This window comes from Entelurus aequoreus, linkage group LG14 (genome assembly GCF_033978785.1).
Source record: "Entelurus aequoreus isolate RoL-2023_Sb linkage group LG14, RoL_Eaeq_v1.1, whole genome shotgun sequence".
NCBI classification, from domain to species: domain Eukaryota; kingdom Metazoa; phylum Chordata; class Actinopteri; order Syngnathiformes; family Syngnathidae; genus Entelurus; species Entelurus aequoreus.
In genome coordinates this window covers 59,536,879-59,560,959 of record NC_084744.1, presented here as the reverse complement: position 1 = coordinate 59,560,959, position 24,081 = coordinate 59,536,879, and the positions used below count along the sequence as shown (strand labels likewise).

Sequence of the window (24,081 nt, the reverse complement as noted above, 5' to 3'; positions counted from 1 at the left end):
ATGAGTTCATTCCCAGTGGAGGATGTCATGGACGGTCACACACACACACGAGTTCATTCCCAGTGGAGGATGTCATGGACGGTCACACACACACATGAGTTCATTCCCAGTGGAGGATGTCATGGACGGTCACACACACACACATGAGTTCATTCCCAGTGGAGGATGTCATGGACGGTCACACACACACATGAGTTCATTCCCAGTGGAGGATGTCATGGACGGTCACACACACACACATGAGTTCATTCCCAGTGGAGGATGTCATGGACGGTCACACACACACACGAGTTCATTCCCAGTGGAGGATGTCATGGACGGTCACACACACACACATGAGTTCATTCCCAGTGGAGGATGTCATGGACGGTCACACACACACACGAGTTCATTCCCAGTGGAGGATGTCATGGACGGTCACACACACACATGAGTTCATTCCCAGTGGAGGATGTCATGGACGGTCACACACACACACATGAGTTCATTCCCAGTGGAGGATGTCATGGACGGTCACACACACACATGAGTTCATTCCCAGTGGAGGATGTCATGGACGGTCACACACACACATGAGTTCATTCCCAGTGGAGGATGTCATGGACGGTCACACACACACATGAGTTCATTCCCAGTGGAGGATGTCATGGACGGTCACACACACACATGAGTTAATTCCCAGTGGAGGATGTCATGGACGGTCACACACACACACATGAGTTCATTCCCAGTGGAGGATGTCATGGACGGTCACACACACACGAGTTCATTCCCAGTGGAGGATGTCATGGACGGTCACACACACACACATGAGTTCATTCCCAGTGGAGGATGTCATGGACGGTCACACACACACACATGAGTTCATTCCCAGTGGAGGATGTCATGGACGGTCACACACACACGAGTTCATTCCCAGTGGAGGATGTCATGGACGGTCACACACACACACATGAGTTCATTCCCAGTGGAGGATGTCATGGACGGTCACAGACACACACGAGTTCATTCCCAGTGGAGGATGTCATGGACGGTCACACACACACACATGAGTTCATTCCCAGTGGAGGATGTCATGGACGGTCACACACACACACGAGTTCATTCCCAGTGGAGGATGTCATGGACGGTCACACACACACATGAGTTCATTCCCAGTGGAGGATGTCATGGACGGTCACACACACACACGAGTTCATTCCCAGTGGAGGATGTCATGGACGGTCACACACACACATGAGTTCATTCCCAGTGGAGGATGTCATGGACGGTCACACACACACACATGAGTTCATTCCCAGTGGAGGATGTCATGGACGGTCACACACACACATGAGTTCATTCCCAGTGGAGGATGTCATGGACGGTCACACACACACACATGAGTTCATTCCCAGTGGAGGATGTCATGGACGGTCACACACACACATGAGTTCATTCCCAGTGGAGGATGTCATGGACGGTCACACACACACATGAGTTCATTCCCAGTGGAGGATGTCATGGACGGTCACACACACACATGAGTTCATTCCCAGTGGAGGATGTCATGGACGGTCACACACACACATGAGTTCATTCCCAGTGGAGGATGTCATGGACGGTCACACACACACACATGAGTTCATTCCCAGTGGAGGATGTCATGGACGGTCACACACACACGAGTTCATTCCCAGTGGAGGATGTCATGGACGGTCACACACACACACATGAGTTCATTCCCAGTGGAGGATGTCATGGACGGTCACACACACACACATGAGTTCATTCCCAGTGGAGGATGTCATGGACGGTCACACACACACGAGTTCATTCCCAGTGGAGGATGTCATGGACGGTCACACACACACACATGAGTTCATTCCCAGTGGAGGATGTCATGGACGGTCACACACACACATGAGTTCATTCCCAGTGGAGGATGTCATGGACGGTCACACACACACACGAGTTCATTCCCAGTGGAGGATGTCATGGACGGTCACACACACACACATGAGTTCATTCCCAGTGGAGGATGTCATGGACGGTCACACACACACACATGAGTTCATTCCCAGTGGAGGATGTCATGGACGGTCACACACACACACATGAGTTCATTCCCAGTGGAGGATGTCATGGACGGTCACACACACACACATGAGTTCATTCCCAGTGGAGGATGTCATGGACGGTCACACACACACACACGGTTCTGCTCAGCGCCAAGTAAGTGACTTAACTTCATCTTTATTTTAGCATGAACAATGTTATTTTATTCTAGTTTAAAATGTAGAAAAATAAACTCTTCAAATAAGACATTTTGGTATTCCCCCACATATAACATCTTTATTTAAAGATTGTGCAACATCTGGAGGATGCCTTCATTAACATCTGGAGGATGCCTTCATTAACATCTGGAGGATGACTTCATTAACATCTGGAGGATGCCTTCATTAACATCTGGAGGATGCCTTCATTAACATCTGGAGGATGCCTTCATTAACATCTGGAGGATGCCTTCATTAAGAATTGCAAGTTGAATAATCCTTCTTTGTCAAATAAAATACTCATTTTTATCTTCAAAGTCCTGCTAATTTTTTAGATTTAGGGGATCTTATCAAGTAAGATTATCTTTCCAAGCAGCGAGTTCATTTCACTTCTTTTTGTTTCCTAAAATCTTTTCCATCTTATATTTTGACAGCTGTGTTTTGCAGCGCACTCTTGTTGTGTTTGTCATCTGTTGTGTTGTGTGCAGCGCACTCTTGTTGTGCAGCGCACTCTTGTTGTGTTTGTCATCTGTTGTGTTGTGTGCAGCGCACTCTTGTTGTGTTTGTCATCTGTTGTGTTGTGTGCAGCGCACTCTTGTTGTGTTTGTCAGTTGTTGTGTTTGTCAGCTGTGTTTGACAGCTGTGTTTTGCAGCGCACTCTTGTTGTGTTTGTCAGCTGTTGTGTTTTGCAGTGCACTCTTGTTGTGTTTGTCAGCTGTTGTGTTTGTCAGCTGTTGTGTTTGTCAGCTGTTGTGTTGTGTGCAGTGCACTCTTGTTGTGTTTGTCATCTGTTGTGTTGTGTGCAGTGCACTCTTGTTGTGTTTGTCAGCTGTTGTGTTGTGTGCAGCGCACTCTTGTTGTGCAGCGCACTCTTGTTGTGTTTGTCAGCTGTTGTGTTTGTCAGCTGTTGTGTGCAGTGCACTCTTGTTGTGTTTGTCAGCTGTTGTGTTGTGTGCAGTGCACTCTTGTTGTGTTTGTCAGCTGTTGTGTTGTGTGCAGCGCACTCTTGTTGTGCAGCGCACTCTTGTTGTGTTTGTCAGCTGTGGTCCGCAGCGCTACTCACGTGTAATACATTTGTGGCACTAACCACCAATTCAAACAAATTCATTCTAACAAAATCATTCATAATAATAATAATATGTATGTTTCTTCAATAAACTGTCAAAGTGCAAATGTAAATACAACTTCACCGCTTTAGTCATCATTTTTGCGCTTTAGCTGCACACTTCATCTGTTTGTTTGTACCTGTGATAGTACGCTATCGTGTGAAGTACCTGTGATAGTAGGCTGTAGTGTGAAGTACCTGTGATAGTAGGCTATCGTGTGAAGTACCTGTGATAGTAGGCTGTAGTGTGAAGTACCTGTGATAGTAGGCTATCGTGTGAAGTACCTGTGATAGTAGGCTATCATGTGAAGTACCTGTGATAGTAGGCTGTAGTGTGAAGTACCTGTGATAGTAGGCTGTAGTGTGAAGTACCTGTGATGGTAGGCTATCGCGTGAAGTACCTGTGATAGTAGGCTATCATGTGAAGTACCTGTGATAGTAGGCTATCATGTGAAGTACCTGTGATAGTAGGCTATCGTGTGAAGTACCTGTGATAGTAGGCTATCATGTGAAGTACCTGTGATAGTAGGCTATCGTGTGAAGTACCTGTGATAGTAGGCTATCATGTGAAGTACCTGTGATAGTAGGCTATCATGTGAAGTACCTGTGATAGTAGGCTATCGTGTGAAGTACCTGTGATAGTAGGCTATCGTGTGAAGTACCTGTGATAGTAGGCTATCGCGTGAAGTACCTGTGATAGTAGGCTATCATGTGAAGTACCTGTGATAGTAGGCTATCGTGTGAAGTACCTGTGATAGTAGGCTATCATGTGAAGTACCTGTGATAGTAGGCTATCATGTGAAGTACCTGTGATAGTAGGCTATCATGTGAAGTACCTGTGATAGTAGGCTATCATGTGAAGTACCTGTGATAGTAGGCTATCGTGTGAAGTACCTGTGATAGTAGGCTATCATGTGAAGTACCTGTGATAGTAGGCTATCGTGTGAAGTACCTGTGATAGTAGGCTATCCTGTGAAGTACCTGTGATAGTAGGCAATCATGTGAAGTACCTATGATAGTAGGCAATCATGTGAAGTACCTGTGATAGTAGGCTATCATGTGAAGTACCTGTGATAGTAGGCTATCGTGTGAAGTACCTGTGATAGTAGGCTATCCTGTGAAGTACCTGTGATAGTAGGCAATCATGTGAAGTACCTGTGATAGTAGGCTATCATGTGAAGTACCTGTGATAGTAGGCTATCATGTGAAGTACCTGTGATAGTAGGCAATCATGTGAAGTACCTGTGATAGTAGGCTATCACGTGAAGTACATGTGATAGTAGGCTATCGTGTGAAGTACCTGTGATAGTAGGCTGTAGTGTGAAGTACCTGTGATAGTAGGCTAACGTGTGAAGTACCTGTGATAGTAGGCTATCATGTGAAGTACCTGTGATAGTAGGCTATCGTGTGAAGTACCTGTGATAGTAGGCTATCATGTGAAGTACCTGTGATAGTAGGCTATCATGTGAAGTACCTGTGATAGTAGGCTGTAGTGTGAAGTACCTGTGATAGTAGGCTAACGTGTGAAGTACCTGTGATAGTAGGCTATCATGTGAAGTACCTGTGATAGTAGGCTATCATGTGAAGTACCTGTGATAGTAGGCTGTAGTGTGAAGTACCTGTGATAGTAGGCTGTAGTGTGAAGTACCTGTGATAGTAGGCTAACGTGTGAAGTACCTGTGATAGTAGGCTAACGTGTGAAGTACCTGTGATAGTAGGCTATCCTGTGATAGTAGGCCATCATGTGAAGTACCTGTGATAGTAGGCTATCCTGTGAAGTACCTGTGATAGTAGGCTAACGTGTGAAGTTTCTGTGATAGTAGGCTATCCTGTGATAGTAGGCCATCATGTGAAGTACCTGTGATAGTAGGCTATCCTGTGATAGTAGGCCATCATGTGAAGTACCTGTGATAGTAGGCTATCCTGTGATAGTAGGCCATCATGTGAAGTACCTGTGATAGTAGGCTATCCTGTGATAGTAGGCTGTAGTGTGAAGTACCTGTGATAGTAGGCTGGGACAGGTACACGTTGTCAGAGCAGCTCATGTGTCTGACATTCCAAAGTTGACTTGCAACTCTATGAGCTCCTAAGGTTCTCAGCAGCACAAATCTGCACGTTGTAGCCATGATGATGCAGCAATTATTCCATAACAAATCCCATGATGATGCAGCAATTATTCCATGATGATGGAACAATTATTTCATAACAAGCGACGAGTGACTAGATCAGATGCGTCTTGGTAAAAAAAAAAAAGTTAGAAAAAAGTTGATGTGTTGCGTCAGGAGATGTTAAAAACATTTATCGCACGCATAATAACCAAGTTGTGACTCAATGATTGCAATTGTTTGAATTATTGTTGTTAAAGGTCGACAATGAAAGCAGTGAACATTTCCGGCATCAACCATTTACTTCCGGTTTCTTTCTGTAGTTGGTGTCAGTTTAATGACTTGTTTAACAGTAACGCTAGTTCAAAATATGACAGGTATTTGTTTTTTAATATCTTTAAGTACATATTTGTGTTAAAATAGCTCCAGATCAATGATATCATTTAAAAGCCAACAGCGGCTCCCCCTCTGACGAATGTGGATTCCTCCATTTTCTTCTTCTTCGGAGTATATTCGCAAATACAACCGCCAGCGGCCCCTACCGGATGTGAGTGTTATAGCATATGATTATTTACATGCAAATACTGTCGCCAGAGTGTAAACACAAAAGTGTGTGAGTTGCGCAAAATAACAAATATTCTGTATCATGTACATTTAAATTCACCCTGTGACCAAGAGAGGGACAAGCGGCAGAAAATGTCGAGCTCGGATCTTCCTAAGTCCACCAGTTTTACGAATTGACTTTAGGTAGCAAGACTTTGGAATAGTTACATGTTTTCCCTTTTGTACGATCCACTTTCAACCAGTTTGTTGCTCCCTCTCGGTCAGCGTGTGGTGGAATTTCATTTTAAAATCCATCCATCCATCCATTTTCTACCCATTGTCCCTTCCGGAGTCGCGGGGGTGCTAGTGGAAGGCGGCTTACACCCTGGACAAGGAAGGCGGGGTACACCCTTGACAAGGAAGGCGGGGTACACCCTGGACAAGGAAGGCGGCTTACACCCTGGACAAGGAAGGCGGGGTACATCCTTGACAAGGAAGGCGGGGTACACCCTGGACAAGGAAGGCGGGGTACACCCTGGACAAGGAAGGCGGTGTACACCCTGGACAAGGAAGGCGGGGTACACCCTGGACAAGGAAGGCGGCTTACACCCTGGACAAGGAAGGCGGCTTACACCCTGGACAAGGAAGGCGGTGTATACCCTGGACTAGGAAGGAGGGGTACATCCTGGACAAGGAAGGAGGGGTACACCCTGGACAAGGAAGGTGGGGTACACCCTGGACAAGGAAGGCAGTGTACACCCTGGACAAGGAAGGCGGTGTATACCCTGGACTAGAAAGGAGAGGTATACCCTGGACAAGGAAGGAGGGGTACATCCTGGACAAGGAAGGAGGGGTACACCCTGGACAAGGAAGGAGGGGTACACCCTGGACAAGGAAGGCAGTGTACACCCTGGAGAAGGAAGGCGGTGTATACCCTGGACTAGGAAGGAGAGGTATACCCTGGACAAGGAAGGAGGGGTACACCCTGGACAAGGAAGGCGGTGTACACCCTGGACAAGGAAGGAGGCGTACACCCTGGACAAGGAAGGAGGAAGGCGGTGTACACCCTGGACAAGGAAGGAGGAAGGCGGTGTACACCCTGGAGAAGGAAGGCGGCCTACACCCTGGACAAGTCACTACCTCATCGCGGGGCCATCATTTTAAAATGTAAAAAGTAAAATGATTCGTTAATGGTGTTGAGGAGCAATAACTGCAATTAAAATACGGTTTGATTTTCATTTTATATTTCATATAACAACAATTAAGATCCCACGTAAACAGAAACAACAACAAAAACAGACCAAAACGGATGTTTTGTTATTTGTATTTTCAAAAGTCAAACCGCAGATAATTACTACAGTACCCGTATGGAGCATCACACTTGAGTTATTTAAACATGGCTCAACAACCACTGACACCTACACAGCTCAACAACCACTGACACCTACACAGCTCAACAACCACTGACACCTACACAGCTCAACAACCACTGACACCTACACAGCTCAACAACCACTGACACCTACACAGCTCAACAACCACTGACACCTACACAGCTCAACAACCACTGACACCTACACAGCTCAACAACCACTGACACCTACACAGCTCAACAACCACTGACACCTACACAGCTCAACAACCACTGACACCTACACAGCTCAACAACCACTGACACCTACCCAGATCAACAACCACTGACACCTACACAGCTCAACAACCACTGACACCTACACAGCTCAACAACCACTGACACCTACACAGCTCAACAACCACTGACACCTACACAGCTCAACAACCACTGACACCTACACAGCTCAACAACCACTGACACCTACCCAGATCAACAACCACTGACACCTACACAGCTCAACAACCACTGACACCTACACAGCTCAACAACCACTGACACCTACACAGCTCAACAACCACTGACACCTACCCAGATCAACAACCACTGACACCTACACAGCTCAACAACCACTGACACCTACACAGCTCAACAACCACTGACACCTACACAGCTCAACAACCACTGACACCTACACAGCTCAACAACCACTGACACCTACACAGCTCAACAACCACTGACACCTACACAGCTCAACAACCACTGACACCTACACAGCTCAACAACCACTGACACCTACACAGCTCAACAACCACTGACACCTACACAGCTCAACAACCACTGACACCTACACAGCTCAACAACCACTGACACCTACACAGCTCAACAACCACTGACACCTACACAGCTCAACAACCACTGACACCTACACAGCTCAACAACCACTGACACCTACACAGCTCAACAACCACTGACACCTACACAGCTCAACAACCACTGACACCTACACAGCTCAACAACCACTGACACCTACACAGCTCAACAACCACTGACACCTACCCAGATCAACAACCACTGACACCTACACAGCTCAACAACCACTGACACCTACACAGCTCAACAACCACTGACACCTACACAGCTCAACAACCACTGACACCTACACAGCTCAACAACCACTGACACCTACACAGCTCAACAACCACTGACACCTACACAGCTCAACAACCACTGACACCTACACAGCTCAACAACCACTGACACCTACACAGCTCAACAACCACTGACACCTACCCAGATCAACAACCACTGACACCTACACAGCTCAACAACCACTGACACCTACACAGCTCAACAACCACTGACACCTACACAGCTCAACAACCACTGACACCTACACAGCTCAACAACCACTGACACCTACACAGCTCAACAACCACTGACACCTACACAGCTCAACAACCACTGACACCTACACAGCTCAACAACCACTGACACCTACACAGCTCAACAACCACTGACACCTACACAGCTCAACAACCACTGACACCTACACAGCTCAACAACCACTGACACCTACACAGCTCAACAACCACTGACACCTACACAGCTCAACAACCACTGACACCTACACAGTTCAACAACCACTGACACCTACACAGCTCAACAACCACTGACACCTACACAGCTCAACAACCACTGACACCTACACAGCTCAACAACCACTGACACCTACACAGCTCAACAACCACTGACACCTACACAGCTCAACAACCACTGACACCTACACAGCTCAACAACCACTGACACCTACACAGCTCAACAACCACTGACACCTACACAGCTCAACAACCACTGACACCTACACAGCTCAACAACCACTGACACCTACACAGCTCAACAACCACTGACACCTACACAGCTCAACAACCACTGACACCTACACAAATCTTAACATTTCCATTTCCATTCATGAAACAAACATGTTGTGACTAAAACAAACACTGACCGCCAGGTAAACAAAAGCAGATATGGCGACCAGGGCCCCACAATGCATTGCGAGATCACGTGACCTTTCAAGTTAAAGAATATCTTGTCCAGAGGGCGGCGCTGCAGACTTCTGAGATACACATTGATTGATTGATTGATTGATTGATTGAAACTTTTATTAGTAGATTGCACAGTACAGTACATATTCCGTACAATTGACCACTAAATGGTAACACCCCAATACGTTTTTCAACTTGTTTAAGTCGGGGTCCACTTAAATTGATTCATGATACAGATATATACTATCATATATACTATCATCATAATACAGTCATCACACAAGATAATCATCAGAGTATATACATTGAATTATTGACATTATTTACAATCCGGTGAGGTGGGATGTTGAGGGGGGTGGGTGTTAGTTTAGGGTTGTAGCTGCCTGGAGGTGTTCTTTTAGTGCGCTTTTGAAGGAGGATATGATGCACTTTCTTTTCCACGTGTTGGGAGTGCATTCCACATTGATGTGGCATAGAAGGAGAATGAGTTAAGACCTTTGTTAGATCAGAATCTGGGTTTAACGTGGTTAGTGGAGCTCCCCCTGGTGTTGTGGTTATGGCGGTCATTTACGTTATGGAAGTAGTTTGACATGTACTTCGGTATCAGGGAGGTGTAGAGGATTTTATAGACTAGTCCAGTGGTTCTTAACCTGGGTTCCATGGAACCCTAGGGGTTGGGTGAGTCGGGCTCAGGGGTTCGGCGGAGGTCAAGACACACCCGACTCATCGTGTAAATAAAAACTTCTCCCTATCGGCGTATTACGGATACGACAACAGCAGAAGTCAGACTGATTTGCAGGTGTGTCATTTGTTGTGAGTTTATGTTGGTTTTGTTGTTTGAACAAGGTGATGTTCATGCACGCTTCATCAAGTGCACCAGTAATAAAACACGCTAACACTTTAGTATGGGGAACATATTCACCATTAATTAGTTGCTTATTAACATGCAAATTAGTAACATATTGGCTCTTAACTAGTCATTATTAAGTACTTATTAATGCCTTATTCGGCATGGCCTTATTATAACCCTAACCCTCTAACCCTGGCCCTAACCCTCTAACCCTGACCCTAACCCTAACCGAATAACTCTAAATTAAGTCTTTGTTACATAGAATATGTTCCCCTAGTGTCCAAATAACTCTAAATTAAGTCTTTGTTACTTAGAATATGTTCCCCACACTAAAGTGTTACCAAAAACATATAACTTTGTCCTGAATTTGAAAAGAAAACAACATTTTATTTGTCACTAAAGAAGGGTTGGGTGAATGCGCATATGAAACTGCTGGGGTTCAGTACCTCCAACAAGGTTAAGAACCACTGGACTAGGCTCAGTGCAAGTTGTTTTACTCTGTTCTCCACCCTGAGCCAGCCCACTTTGGAGAAGTGGGTGAGGTGTGATCTGGGGTGGAGCTCTAGAAGTAACCTGACTAGCTTGTTCTGGAATGTTTGGAGTCTAGATTGGAGGGTTTTGGAGCGTACAGTAAAGCGAGAGACGGTGTAAACAATACAACATTTGCACCACGAGTATGGCAGGCAGCAGGGTGATGAAGGCTATCCGGGTGAGCGAGTTCGGGGATCCGTCCGTCCTCAAACTGTGCGCCGACGTCAAGGTTCCGCAACCCGGGAAAAGTCAGGTGAGGAAATAGTTGTGTTCTGGTGAGTACACTAACTTTTACAAACCTTCCAAGATCCGCTCTTTAAAGTGTACTTCAATATTTGGACAAACTTGTAAATGATTGATGTACCAAACAGTACGGAGCTGAAACATACTTGCCAACCTTGAGACACGGGTGGGGGTGTAAATGATTGATGTACCAAGCAGTACCGAGCTGAAAACACTTTTAGCACAAGTCGTGTTCGGAATAATAGCAGCAAGCAGGGAGTGGATGTATGTGTTCTGGAATAAGGACAGAGGTCAAATGGAATACATCTATCTGTGGCAGCAAAGGAGGCATTTAGTTGGCTTTGCATCCCCATTGAACACAACTGTGGTGCGTTCAAGGACCCTTGCAAAAGGAGCGGTGTCACTAGGTTCTAAAGAGACCCCAGGAGATGCACTCCTAATAACACAATCATAATAATCATTCATATATGGATTGGTATTTTCCACTGATGACAATATCTTCTTATTAATCACAACCAAATAATACAAAAATCTCTACATTCTGGATATTAGGGGCACCCAGAAAAATAATTTTACATCCAAATCGCGATTCTTATCTATCCTCATTCTAAATCAGTCAAAAATCCATCCAAAAATGGAAAAAAAACTTTTTTTTTAGCTATTTTTATCCTCTGATCCTAAAATTCCTGCATTTTGAGACATGTCTCCATCTTGCAAACATGCTAACTGTTCTCATTATAACAAGTTAATGTTAGCATGCTAACGTTTTATGCAAGCATTTTTTACAAATTGTATCCGTCTTATCATGACTGTTGATACTTGGCGCCCTCATAGAAGTATGTTAACTTTGCTTATGTCATCATGCTAGTGTTAGCATGCTAACATTTTGAGCTAAATCTGACCGTTGAAACCCAAGATTCATGGCTTTTGACTGAGACATGTCTCTATCTTGCAAGTATGCTATCTGTTGCCATTATACCAAACCAACGTTAACATGCTAACATTTTGACTCATTTTATTTGTGTGAACCTAAATAGCATGGATCCTGATACTTGGCGACATCTTAGAAGTATGTTAACTTTTCCAATGTCATCATGCTTATATATATGCTGTATATATATCATGTGTGTTCCATGTGGTGTGCTGCAGGTGTTAATTGGAGTCCATGCGTGCGGGGTGAATCCAGTGGAGACGTACATCCGAGCTGGGGCGTCCAGCCGCAAGCCCCCTCTGCCATACACACCTGGCACTGACGTAGCTGGAGTGGTGGACAGTGTGGGAGAAGGTGTCACAACAGTCAAGGTAGTCTTCTCCTCACTGCCAATCATCAGTCTTTTTCTACCATAGGGCTGCGAGTTAAGAGACATGTGTTTGTCAGCTGTGTAATACACTTGTCCACCACTTGTGGCAGTAATGACAATATCAACCACACAGAAGGAGCTAAAGTCATAGAGAAGTTCCTTAAGCGCCAAAATGATGACTAAAGTGCCTTTTCATTTGCACTTTACTTGTATTGGCAGTTCATTCAGGAAACATATTTATATATATAATAATGATTTATCATTCAGGAAACATATTTATATACAATAATAATTTATCATTCAGGAAACATATTTATATAAAATAATGATTTATCATTCAGGAAATATATTGTTGTCGTGCATTATCACCATAGTATCAACACCTCTATCGTGCATTATCACCATAGTATCTGTCAGGGTTGCCCCTGACAGTTTGGTTGCGTTTGTCTTAGTTTCCTGTCAGTGCTTTTATTTTGTCTTCATTTCCTGCTTGTATCCCTGAGTGCTTTTTCCCCTCAGCTGTGGCTGATTGGCACCGGGCCACACCTGGTGTCAATCAGCCAGATGCTATTTGAACCTGCCTTCCCCTCCAGTCAGGGCTGGATTATTGTCATTCCTACCTGTCGTGTAGCTCGTTACAGCTACTACCTGTCGTGTAGCTCGTTACAGCTACTACCTGTCGTGTAGCTCGTTACAGCTACTACCTGTCGTGTAGCTCGTTACAGCTACTACCTGTCGTGTAGCTCGTTACAGCTACTACCTGTCGTGTAGCTCGTTACAGCTACTACCTGTCGTGTAGCTCGTTACAGCTACTACCTGTCGTGTAGCTCGTTACAGCTACTACCTGTCGTGTAGCTCGTTACAGCTACTACCTGTCGTGTAGCTCGTTACAGCTACTACCTGTCGTGTAGCTCGTTACAGCTACTACCTGTCGTGTAGCTCGTTACAGCCACTACCTGTCGTGTAGCTCGTTACAGCTACTACCTGTCGTGTAGCTCGTTACAGCCACTACCTGTCGTGTAGCTCGTTACAGCTACTACCTGTCGTGCTACTACTTGTCCTTGTACCTGTCGTCGTAGCGGTAAGCTGTTCCTGTTAGCTATTTGTAGTTTGCTTTCTCCTAGCTCTTTTGTTTTGTGTTTTCTTGTTAGCCATTAGCTGTTTCCAGTTTTTCTGTTTGCTGGTTCCTATTTTCAGTTTTGGCTATTCCTAGTTTCTGGTTTGTGTTTTTACCTTTATTTTATGAACATTAAATCATGTTTTCCCGCTCAATGCCTGCCGCCATCTCTGCATCTTGGGGTTTCTCACCTACACAATGTGACAAGTATCAACACCTCTATCGTGCATTATCACCATAGTATCATCACCTCTATCGTGCATTATCACTGTAGTATCATCACCTCTATCGTGCATTATCATCATAGTATCAACACCTCTATCGTGCATTATCACCATAGTATCAATACCTCTATCGTGCTTTATCACCATAGTATCATCACCTCTATCGTGCATTATCACCATAGTGTCAACACCTCTATTGTGCATTATCACCAAAGTATCATCACCTCTATCGTGCATTATCACCATAGTATCAATACCTCTATCGTGCTTTATCACCATAGTATCATCACCTCTATCGTGCATTATCACCATAGTGTCAACACCTCTATTGTGCATTATCACCAAAGTATCAACACCTCTATCGTGCATTATCACCATAGTATCAACACCTCTATCGTGCATTATCACCATAGTATCATCACCTCTATCGTGCATTATCACTGTAGTATCATCACCTCTATCGTGCATTATCATCATAGTATCAACACCTCTATCGTGCATTATCACCATAGTATCAATACCTCTATCATGCTTTATCACCATAGTATCATCACCTCTGTCGTGCATTATCACCATAGTGTCAACACCTCTATTGTGCATTATCACCATAGTATCATCACCTCTATCGTGCATTATCACCATAGTGTCAACACCTCTATTGTGCATTATCACCATAGTATCATCACCTCTATCGTGCATTATCACCATAGTGTCAACACCTCTATTGTGCATTATCACCATAGTATCATCACCTCTATCGTGCATTATCACCATAGTGTCAACACCTCTATTGTGCATTATCACCATAGTATCATCACCTCTGTCGTGCATTATCACCATAGTGTCAACACCTCTATTGTGCATTATCACCATAGTATCATCACCTCTGTCGTGCATTATCACCATAGTATCAACACCTCTATTGTGCATTATCACCATAGTATCATCACCTCTATCGTGCATTATCACTGTAGTATCATCACCTCTATCGTGCATTATCATCATAGTATCAACACCTCTATCGTGCATTATCACCATAGTGTCAACACCTCTATCGTGCATTATCACCATAGTATCAACACCTCTATCGTGCATTATCACCATAGTATCAATACCTCTATCGTGCATTATCATCATAGTATCAACACCTCTATCGTGCATTATCACCATAGTGTCAACACCTCTATCGTGCATTATCACCATAGTATCAAAACCTCTATCGTGCATTATCATCATAGTATCAACACCTCTATCGTGCATTATCACCATAGTGTCAACACCTCTATCGTGCATTATCACCATAGTATCAACACCTCTATCGTGCATTATCACCATAGTATCAATACCTCTATCGTGCATTATCACCATAGTATCAATACCTCTATCGTGCTTTATCACCATAGTATCATCACCTCTATCGTGCATTATCACCATAGTATTAAGGCTGCAGCTAACGATTATTTTTCTATCGATTAATCTATAGATTATTTTTTCGATTAATCGGTTAATCTATAGATTATTTTTTCAATTAATCTATAGATTATTTTTTCCTTTTGCCGATTATTTTTTTATTCAAAATGAAGATGAAAAAATAAATGTAGGCCTGTTTTTTCAAAAGGCATGGCTTTTATTTACAAAAAAAAAGAAGTATGGCCACTCAGTCAACATTGACAACAACATGACTAAATATTCTGTAACAATGTAAACATTTAAAACTTTTAACATTTAACAAAATTAAAAGTAGCTTATTTGCTTTTTAATGTGCAAATATAAAAGTCAACATCCAGTGCAAATCTTAATATTCTGCAATAGTATAAGCATTTCAAAAGTAAAAGTATTGCTTTTTTTGCTTTAAAATGTACAAAAATAAAGATAAACATCCAATACAAAAAAGTGCAAAACGAAATATTCTGTAACAAAAGTGTAAACATTTCAACAAAAGTGAAAGTATTGCTTATTTGCTAAAATGTGCAAAAATAAAGATAAACATCCAATACAAAAAAGTGCCAATCTAAATATTCTGGAGCACTGTAAACATTAAGTATTGCTTTTAAAATGTGCAAAATAAACATCCAGTCCAACACAGTACACAATAACCAATTCTACTCATTCCAGTGAGTGACTAACAGTTGTAATGAAGAAAGGTTAGCATGTCTACATGCTCTGCTTCTTTTCTTGTTTACAATATTCCCAGCAGCTGAAAATAGGCGCTCAGAAGGGGTCGATGTGGCTGGAACTGAGAGGTAATTAGCCTTCACCTCAAGCCAGGATTGCAAGCGAGCTGAGCTGCAGTTTAAGTTTCTAGAAGGTCAACGGGCTCATAGTGATGTTACTAGTAGTTGACTGGGAGGTGTTTATTATCATTTGGGGAGAGTCCGCTGCCTGATGCTCACCTGCTAAACACCTATCTGCTCCACGCTGAAGCGCTGACTACATGCGCTCTGAATACGCACTGCTGATTGGCTGATAATGCTGCGTGTGTACCAATCAGATGGTTGTGTGGGTGGGACAATGCTGCGTGTGTACCAATCAGATGGTTGTGTGGGTGGGACAATGCTGCGTGCTGAGACAGAGGCAGACGGAGCAAAGCAGCTTGTTAAGACTTTAGCAGCTAAAGTTAGCTTTAGCTTAGAAACTCGTTCGGTACACCGCCGTACCGAACCGAAAGCCCCGTACCGAAACGGTTCAATACAAAACACGTACCGTTACACCCCTAGCAGATACAAATGACACATTCATGTTTTTGTGTAATGATGACAACGTATGCTCGCGCGGACGATTGACTAGTTGATGGTTTTCTTTTCAAATGTTGGTTCATAGCCGTTGTGCTGCTATGATAGGCCATTTACGCTCGACACAGTGTGCATACAACAACATTATTAGGCCGTGTATTGAAATACTCCCACACTTTTGACCACTTTTGGCATGCTTTCCCCCCCTCGCTCGCACCGCTCGCATCGTCTTCTTTGATCGTCTGCTTTGCGCTTCGCCATGACGGTAGTGTGACGTCATTATGCGACGCGTCGACGCACAAAAACGGCGTCGACGTATTTACGTAACCGATGACGTCGACTACGTCGACGCGTCGTTTCAGCCTTACATAGTATCAACACCTCTATTGTGCATTATCACCATAGTATCATCACCTCTATCGTGCATTATCACCATAGTGTCAACACCTCTATTGTGCATTATCACCATAGTATCATCACCTCTGTCGTGCATTATCACCATAGTATCAACACCTCTATTGTGCATTATCACCATAGTATCATCACCTCTATCGTGCATTATCACTGTAGTATCATCACCTCTATCGTGCATTATCATCATAGTATCAACACCTCTATCGTGCATTATCACCATAGTGTCAACACCTCTATCGTGCATTATCACCATAGTATCAACACCTCTATCGTGCATTATCACCATAGTATCAATACCTCTATCGTGCATTATCATCATAGTATCAACACCTCTATCGTGCATTATCACCATAGTGTCAACACCTCTATCGTGCATTATCACCATAGTATCAACACCTCTATCGTGCATTATCACCATAGTATCAATACCTCTATCGTGCATTATCACCATAGTATCAATACCTCTATCGTGCTTTATCACCATAGTATCATCACCTCTATCGTGCATTATCACCATAGTATCAACACCTCTATTGTGCATTATCACCATAGTATCATCACCTCTATCGTGCATTATCACCATAGTGTCAACACCTCTATTGTGCATTATCACCATAGTGTCAACACCTCTATTGTGCATTATCACCAAAGTATCAACACCTCTATCGTGCATTATCACCATAGTATCAACACCTCTATCGTGCATTATCACCATAGTATCAACACCTCTATCGGGCATTATCACCTTAGTATCAACACCTCTATTGTGCATTATCACCATAGTATCAACACCTCTATTGTGCATTATCACCAAAGTATCAACACCTCTATCGTCAGCCAAATTTATATCGTACATCCAATTAAGTGGGTATCGTTCCCATTTGAAGCGATAGTTCCAATCACTGCTACCTGGGAGTTGATACAGTACTCCAGCTTTGGTACTTTGGTATCAATTGTTTGATAATACAAAGATGTAACATTTATCAATGAAAAAGTCTTGTTTTATACACTTGTGAGTGTTAATTGAAGACATTAGATGTCAGTCCTGTAAAGGACATCTACGTATGTTGCCTAACCAGGAAGTAGCTTTTTCCATCAAGCCCAACGTGTTATGTTGCGCCCTACAAAGTGTTTATACTGTAAGTGGTGTGCTTATTACACGCCGGCTGATTGATTGTAACAATCATCTTCGTTGTAGTTTCCATTAGCGCTTTTGGAGGGGTTCAAATCGCCATGTAAAATTCCTAATGCTAATAGTAGCATGTCTATGGCAAATCCAATGTAAATTAGCATCAAGTTGGCACATTTTGGAGGAGTGAAGTCCTAATTTGGAAAATTGCAACATTACTTAGCGCTGCTTGACTGTTGACGTGAGTCGGTGTTTAGTTTGCAACCGGACATGACCTACTTTTTGTGAGATGAAGAGAAAGCAGAGCGTTGGGAGTAAGAAGGTGTGTGATGGAACACTCTGATGGACCTTTGTACACAATCAAACTATCTGGCCTGTGTGAGAAAGTAAGACTTTCCCACTCTAGTTAACAGGGCCCCATTGTCTCATGCTGTGATGGAACACTCTGATGGACCTCTGTCTCCCCTAGAGGGGGGGAGGTTACCCACATATGCGGTCCTCTCCAAGGTTTCTCATAGTCATTCACCGACGTCCCACTGGGGTGAGTTTTTCCTTGCCCGTATGTGGGCTCTGTACCGAGGATGTCGTTGTGGCTTGTACAGCCCTTTGAGACACTTGTGATTTAGGGCTATATAAATAAACATTGATTGATTGACCTTTGTACACAATCAAACTATCTGGCCTGTGTGAGAAAGTAAGACTTTCCCACTCTAGTTAACAGTGCCCCATTGTCTCACGGTCGGTGCTTCCCAGACTCGTGCTCTCTCCACAGTGCATGAAGGAACATGTGCTGCTCCAGTCTTCAATAAAATTAAGAAAGACAATTTAGTTTGAATGACTCAAACAAGAACATTTCCAACAAAGTGCAATGAGTTTGATGTTTTGATCTGTGAATGGGAATTGTTGCTCTGCAGGCCGGGGACCGTGTTTTTACCACGGCCTGCAAGTCTGGAGGGTATGCAGAATTGGCTCTAGCCACAGAGGAGAGTGTCCACAAACTGCCGGACACTTTGGACTTCAGACAGGGAGCGGCCATCGGCATCCCGTACTTCACCGCCTACAGAGCGCTGGTTCAAAAGTAAGTCAACCTCCTCTGAAGACTTTTGCATCCCGTACTTCACCGCCTACAGAGCGCTGGTTCAAAAGTAAGTCAACCTCCTCTGAAGACTTTAGCATCCCGTACTTCACCGCCTACAGAGCGCTGGTTGAAAAGTAAGTCAACCTCCTCTGAAGACTTTTGCATCCCGTACTTCACCGCCTACAGAGCGCTGGTTCAAAAGTAAGTCAACCTCCTCTGAAGACTTTAGCATCCCGTACTTCACCGCCTACAGAGCGCTGGTTCAAAAGTAAGTCAACCTCCTCTGAAGACTTTAGCATCCCGTACTTCACCGCCTACAGAGCGCTGGTTCAAAAGTAAGTCAACCTCCTCTGAAGACTTTAGCATCCCGTACTTCACCGCCTACAGAGCGCTGGTTCAAAAGTAAGTCAACCTCCTCTGAAGACTTTAGCATCCCGTACTTCACCGCCTACAGAGCGCTGGTTCAAAAGTAAGTCAACCTCCTCTGAAGACTTTGGTATCCCATACTTCACCGCCTACAGAGCGCTGGTTCAAAAGTAAGTCAACTTCCTCTGAAGACTTTAGCATCCCGTACTTCACCACCTACAGAGTGCTGGTTCACAAGTAAGTCAACCTCCTCTGAAGACTTTAGCATCCCGTACTTCACCGCCTACAGAGCGCTGGTTCACAAGTAAGTCAACCTCCTCTGAAGACTTTAGCATCCCGTACTTCACCGCCTACAGAGCGCTGGTTCACAAGTAAGTCAACCTCCTCTGAAGACTTTGGTATCCCGTACTTCACCGTCTACAGAGCGCTGGTTCACAAGTAAGTCAACCTCCTCTGAAGACTTTAGCATCCCGTACTTCACCGCCTACAGAGCGCTGGTTCACAAGTAAGTCAACCTCCTCTGAAGACTTTGGTATCCCGTACTTCACCGCCTACAGAGCGCTGGTTCACAAGTAAGTCAACCTCCTCTGAAGACTTTGGTATCCCGTACTTCACCGCCTACAGAGCGCTGGTTCACAAGTAAGTCAACCTCCTCTGAAGACTTTAGCATCCCGTACTTCACCGCCTACAGAGCGCTGGTTCACAAGTAAGTCAACCTCCTCTGAAGACTTTTGTATCCCGTACTTCACCGCCTACAGAGCGCTGGTTCACAAGTAAGTCAACCTCCTCTGAAGACTTTTGTATCCCGTACTTCACCGCCTACAGAGCGCTGGTTCACAAGTAAGTCAAACTCCTCTAAAGAATGACATCTCTCTCACTCTGCGCCTTTTTCCTTTCATACTAGCTATGAATCTAAACTGCCTTTTTGAGATGGCCGCGCTTCTTAAATAAATGAAGAAAAGACTATTTTGTTTGAGTACTGTACTAGCAAAACCGAAGGGAAACGGCGGTAGAAAAAGAGTGAGTGCATATTGGCTTGAATCCTGTAAATGTGTTGCAGGGCCCACGTGAAGGCTGGAGAGACTGTCCTCATCCACGGAGCCAGTGGAGGGGTGAGAGCCTCCTCCCTTCACCACTATACGTCACACCCAACCACGCCAAACACTTCTTCTTAGAGCCTCCCCCCTTTCACAACTATACGTTCCCCCCATGACCACTCCAAACACTTCTTCTTAGAGCCTCCTCCCTTCGCCACTATACGTCACACCTGACCACGCCAAACACTTCTTCTTAGAGCCTCCTCCCTTCACCACCATGCGCCACACTTAAGCATACCAAACACTTCTTCTTAGAGCCTCCTCCCTTCACCACTATACGTCACACCCGACCACGCCAAACACTTCTTCTTAGAGCCTCCTCCCTTCACCACCATGCGCCACACTTAAGCATACCAAACACTTCTCCTTTTGCGGGCGCAGGTCGGCGTGGCGACGTGCCAGCTGTCGCGCATGCTAGGCCTCACGGTGTTGGGCACCGCAGGGACCAAAGAGGGAATGGAGCTGGTCGCCAGAAATGGAGCTCACCTGACGTTTAACCACAGAGAGAAGGACTATACTGGCCAAATCATGGTACTGCACACTCCCAGAAATGCTAGAAGCTTCTAGAGCAGACAGTAAAATACTTGTTTGTAATATTCTGACTCTATGGCCAAATCAAAATAATATTAGTTATATTTATAATGCAGACGACCACCATAATATTCAATATATGGTTCAATAAATACCCTATTTTCCGGACTATAAAGTGCACCGGTATATAAGCTACACCCACTAAATTTTAGAAGAAAAAATATGTTTCCATATATTAGCTGCAGATACTGTATATAGGTTGTGAAAGGAGTTATTTACACAGAAATATTCTGTAAATGTTTGTTTACATAACTTCATTGTTTCCACATGGTATCTGTAACACGGCAGTAAAACAGCTGATCAAACAAAACAGAAGTCATGGTCATGGACCCACTAGCTGCGGACGCTAGCTCTCCAATCAGCTAAACAGACTCAATAACTCCGCGCTGATGTTTTGCTGAATTTAAAAACTGAAACAATGCAAAAAGAATGCCATTGTAAGTTAATAACACTAACACAGCTACTTGTAAACATGTTAGCATATTAGCTAATGCTAAAAACACTAGCTACATTACTATAGCATGTACATATATGCATGAAAACATTCCTACAGACATCACACATGTGACGCTTTAGTAAGTAAGAATTGTTTTAGTTATATTGTAAAACTTATAAATGTTGCTTGGAGTGACGAATGAAGAATCCATATGAGTAGGAACGCTATGGAAAGCTCTTAAAAGAAGAGCAATGCAGCACCTGCATCATCCAAAAGATGGCGCCATAGCATAAACAACAACACACCTCTTCAGTGTATTCACTTTTTTTTCTTAAAAACTGTCAGCGAAGAAAAACCCATAAGTTAGCCACACCGTTTTATAATCAGCAGGGTTCAAAGCGTAGGAAAAAAGTAGCGGCTTATAGTTTGGAATTTAGGGTAGTTGATAGTGTATTGGCTAGTCAGGTCAGTCTTTGCTAAATCTTGTATTTTGTTGCGACCTACAAAGTGTAAGTAAGTAAGTATTATTACTCACCAGCTGTTTGATAATAACGTGCATTTTACTTGTTGTACTTTTGAAATCGCCATGTAAAAACGCTAATGCTATTTAGTACCATGTCAATTGTAAAGCCAATTTATATTAGCGCATTTTTGGAGTCTTGCTTTACTCAGGCTGGAGCTTTTTTTGAAATCCCTTTTTAGTTGGCATTGAGAGTTGCAACATTACCTAGACCTAATGGACCTCACACACCTGTGTCTGACTCATGTGGACCTCACACACCTGTGTCTGACTCATGTGGACCTCACACACCTGTGTCTGACTCATGTGGACCTCACACACCTGTGTGTCTGACTCATGTGGACCTCACACACCTGTGTCTGACTCATGTGGACCTCACACACCTGTGTGTCTGACTCATGTGGACCTCACACACCTGTGTGTCTGACTCATGTGGACCTCACACACCTGTGTGTCTGACTCATGTGGACCTCACACACCTGTGTCTGACTCATGTGGACCTCACACACCTGTGTCTGACTCATGTGGACCTCACACACCTGTGTCTGACTCATGTGGACCTCACACACCTGTGTCTGACTCAGGTGGACCTCACACACCTGTGTCTGACTCATGTGGACCTCACACACCTGTGTCTGACTCATGTGGACCTCACACACCTGTGTCTGACTCATGTGGACCTCACACACCTGTGTGTCTGACTCATGTGGACCTCACACACCTGTGTGTCTGACTCATGTAGACCTCACACACCTGTGTCTGACTCATGTGGACCTCACACACCTGTGTGTCTGACTCATGTGGACCTCACACACCTGTGTCTGACTCATGTGGACCTCACACACCTGTGTGTGACTCATGTGGACCTCACACACCTGTGTGTCTGACTCATGTGGACCTCACACACCTGTGTCTGACTCATGTGGACCTCACACACCTGTGTGTGTGACTCATGTGGACCTCACACACCTGTGTCTGACTCATGTGGACCTCACACACCTGTGTCTGACTCATGTGGACCTCACACACCTGTGTGTGTGACTTATGTGGACCTCACACACCTGTGTGTGACTTATGTGGACCTCACACACCTGTGTGTCTGACTCATGTGGACCTCACACACCTGTGTGTCTGACTCATGTGGACCTCACACACCTGTGTGTTGACTCATGTGGACCTCACACACTGTGTCTGACTCATGTGGACCTCACACACCTGTGGTCTGACTCATGTGGACCTCACACACCTGTGTCTGACTCATGTGGACCTCACACACCTGTGTCTGACTCATGTGGACCTCACACACCTGTGTCTGACTCATGTGGACCTCACACACCTGTGTCTGACTCATGTGGACCTCACACACCTGTGTCTGACTCATGTGGACCTCACACACCTGTGTCTGACTCATGTGGACCTCACACACCTGTGTCTGACTCATGTGGACCTCACACACCTGTGTCTGACTCATGTGGACCTCACACACCTGTGTCTGACTCATGTGGACCTCACACACCTGTGTGTGTGACTCATGTGGACCTCACACACCTGTGGTCTGACTCATGTGGACCTCACACACCTGTGTCTGACTCATGTGGACCTCACACACCTGTGTGTCTGACTCATGTGGACCTCACACACCTGTGTGTCTGACTCATGTGGACCTCACACACCTGTGTGTCTGACTCATGTGGACCTCACACACCTGTGTCTGACTCATGTGGACCTCACACACCTGTGTGTCTGACTCATGTGGACCTCACACACCTGTGTCTGACTCATGTGGACCTCACACACCTGTGTGTCTGACTCATGTAGACCTCACACACCTGTGTCTGACTCATGTGGACCTCACACACCTGTGTCTGACTCATGTGGACCTCACACACCTGTGTCTGACTCATGTGGACCTCACACACCTGTGTCTGACTCATGTGGACCTCACACACCTGTGTCTGACTCATGTGGACCTCACACACCTGTGTCTGACTCATGTGGACCTCACACACCTGTGTGTGTGACTCATGTGGACCTCACACACCTGT

The 24,081-nt window shown here is 44.6% G+C and overlaps 3 protein-coding genes across 4 annotated transcripts in view; 1 reads left to right on the top strand and 2 right to left on the bottom strand.

Moving 5' to 3' along the window:
* The window catches only part of LOC133665145 (aspartate--tRNA ligase, mitochondrial-like), a 29,969-nt gene extending 24,244 nt beyond the window's left edge, over positions 1-5,725 (bottom strand). For both annotated transcript variants that reach the window (XM_062070370.1, XM_062070369.1), the window contains exon 1: positions 5,360-5,725. In XM_062070370.1, the coding sequence (XP_061926354.1) occupies positions 5,360-5,486 (127 nt within the window). In that variant the 5' untranslated portion in view covers positions 5,487-5,725. The remainder of the gene's footprint in view (positions 1-5,359) is intronic.
* A 5,092-nt stretch (positions 5,726-10,817) lies between these two features.
* LOC133664310 (quinone oxidoreductase-like) lies at positions 10,818-21,056 on the top strand. Its single transcript, XM_062068817.1, has 5 exons — positions 10,818-11,041; positions 12,181-12,333; positions 18,863-19,026; positions 20,453-20,504; positions 20,871-21,056. Exons 1-5 carry the CDS (start codon positions 10,934-10,936, stop codon positions 21,054-21,056), a joined length of 663 nt encoding a protein of 220 aa, XP_061924801.1. The 5' UTR covers positions 10,818-10,933.
* A 3,013-nt stretch (positions 21,057-24,069) lies between these two features.
* Positions 24,070-24,081, bottom strand: part of LOC133664309 (tRNA selenocysteine 1-associated protein 1-like) — a 94,167-nt gene continuing 94,155 nt past the window's right edge. Inside the window, exon 9 of the mRNA XM_062068816.1 lies at positions 24,070-24,077. Within this exon, the coding sequence (XP_061924800.1) occupies positions 24,070-24,077 (8 nt within the window). The remainder of the gene's footprint in view (positions 24,078-24,081) is intronic.

What these genes read in the sequence shown, in the direction of transcription:
- LOC133664310 (XM_062068817.1), top strand. Translation starts at nt 10,934, where the DNA reads ATGGCAGGCAGCAGGGTGATGAAGGCTATCCGGGTGAGCGAGTTCGGG. An exon ending in CGCAACCCGGGAAAAGTCAG is followed by an intron (nt 11,042 to 12,180) that starts GTGAGGAAATAG and finishes GGTGTGCTGCAG; the next exon opens with GTGTTAATTGGAGTCCATGC. An exon ending in AAGGTGTCACAACAGTCAAG is followed by an intron (nt 12,334 to 18,862) that starts GTAGTCTTCTCC and finishes GTTGCTCTGCAG; the next exon opens with GCCGGGGACCGTGTTTTTAC.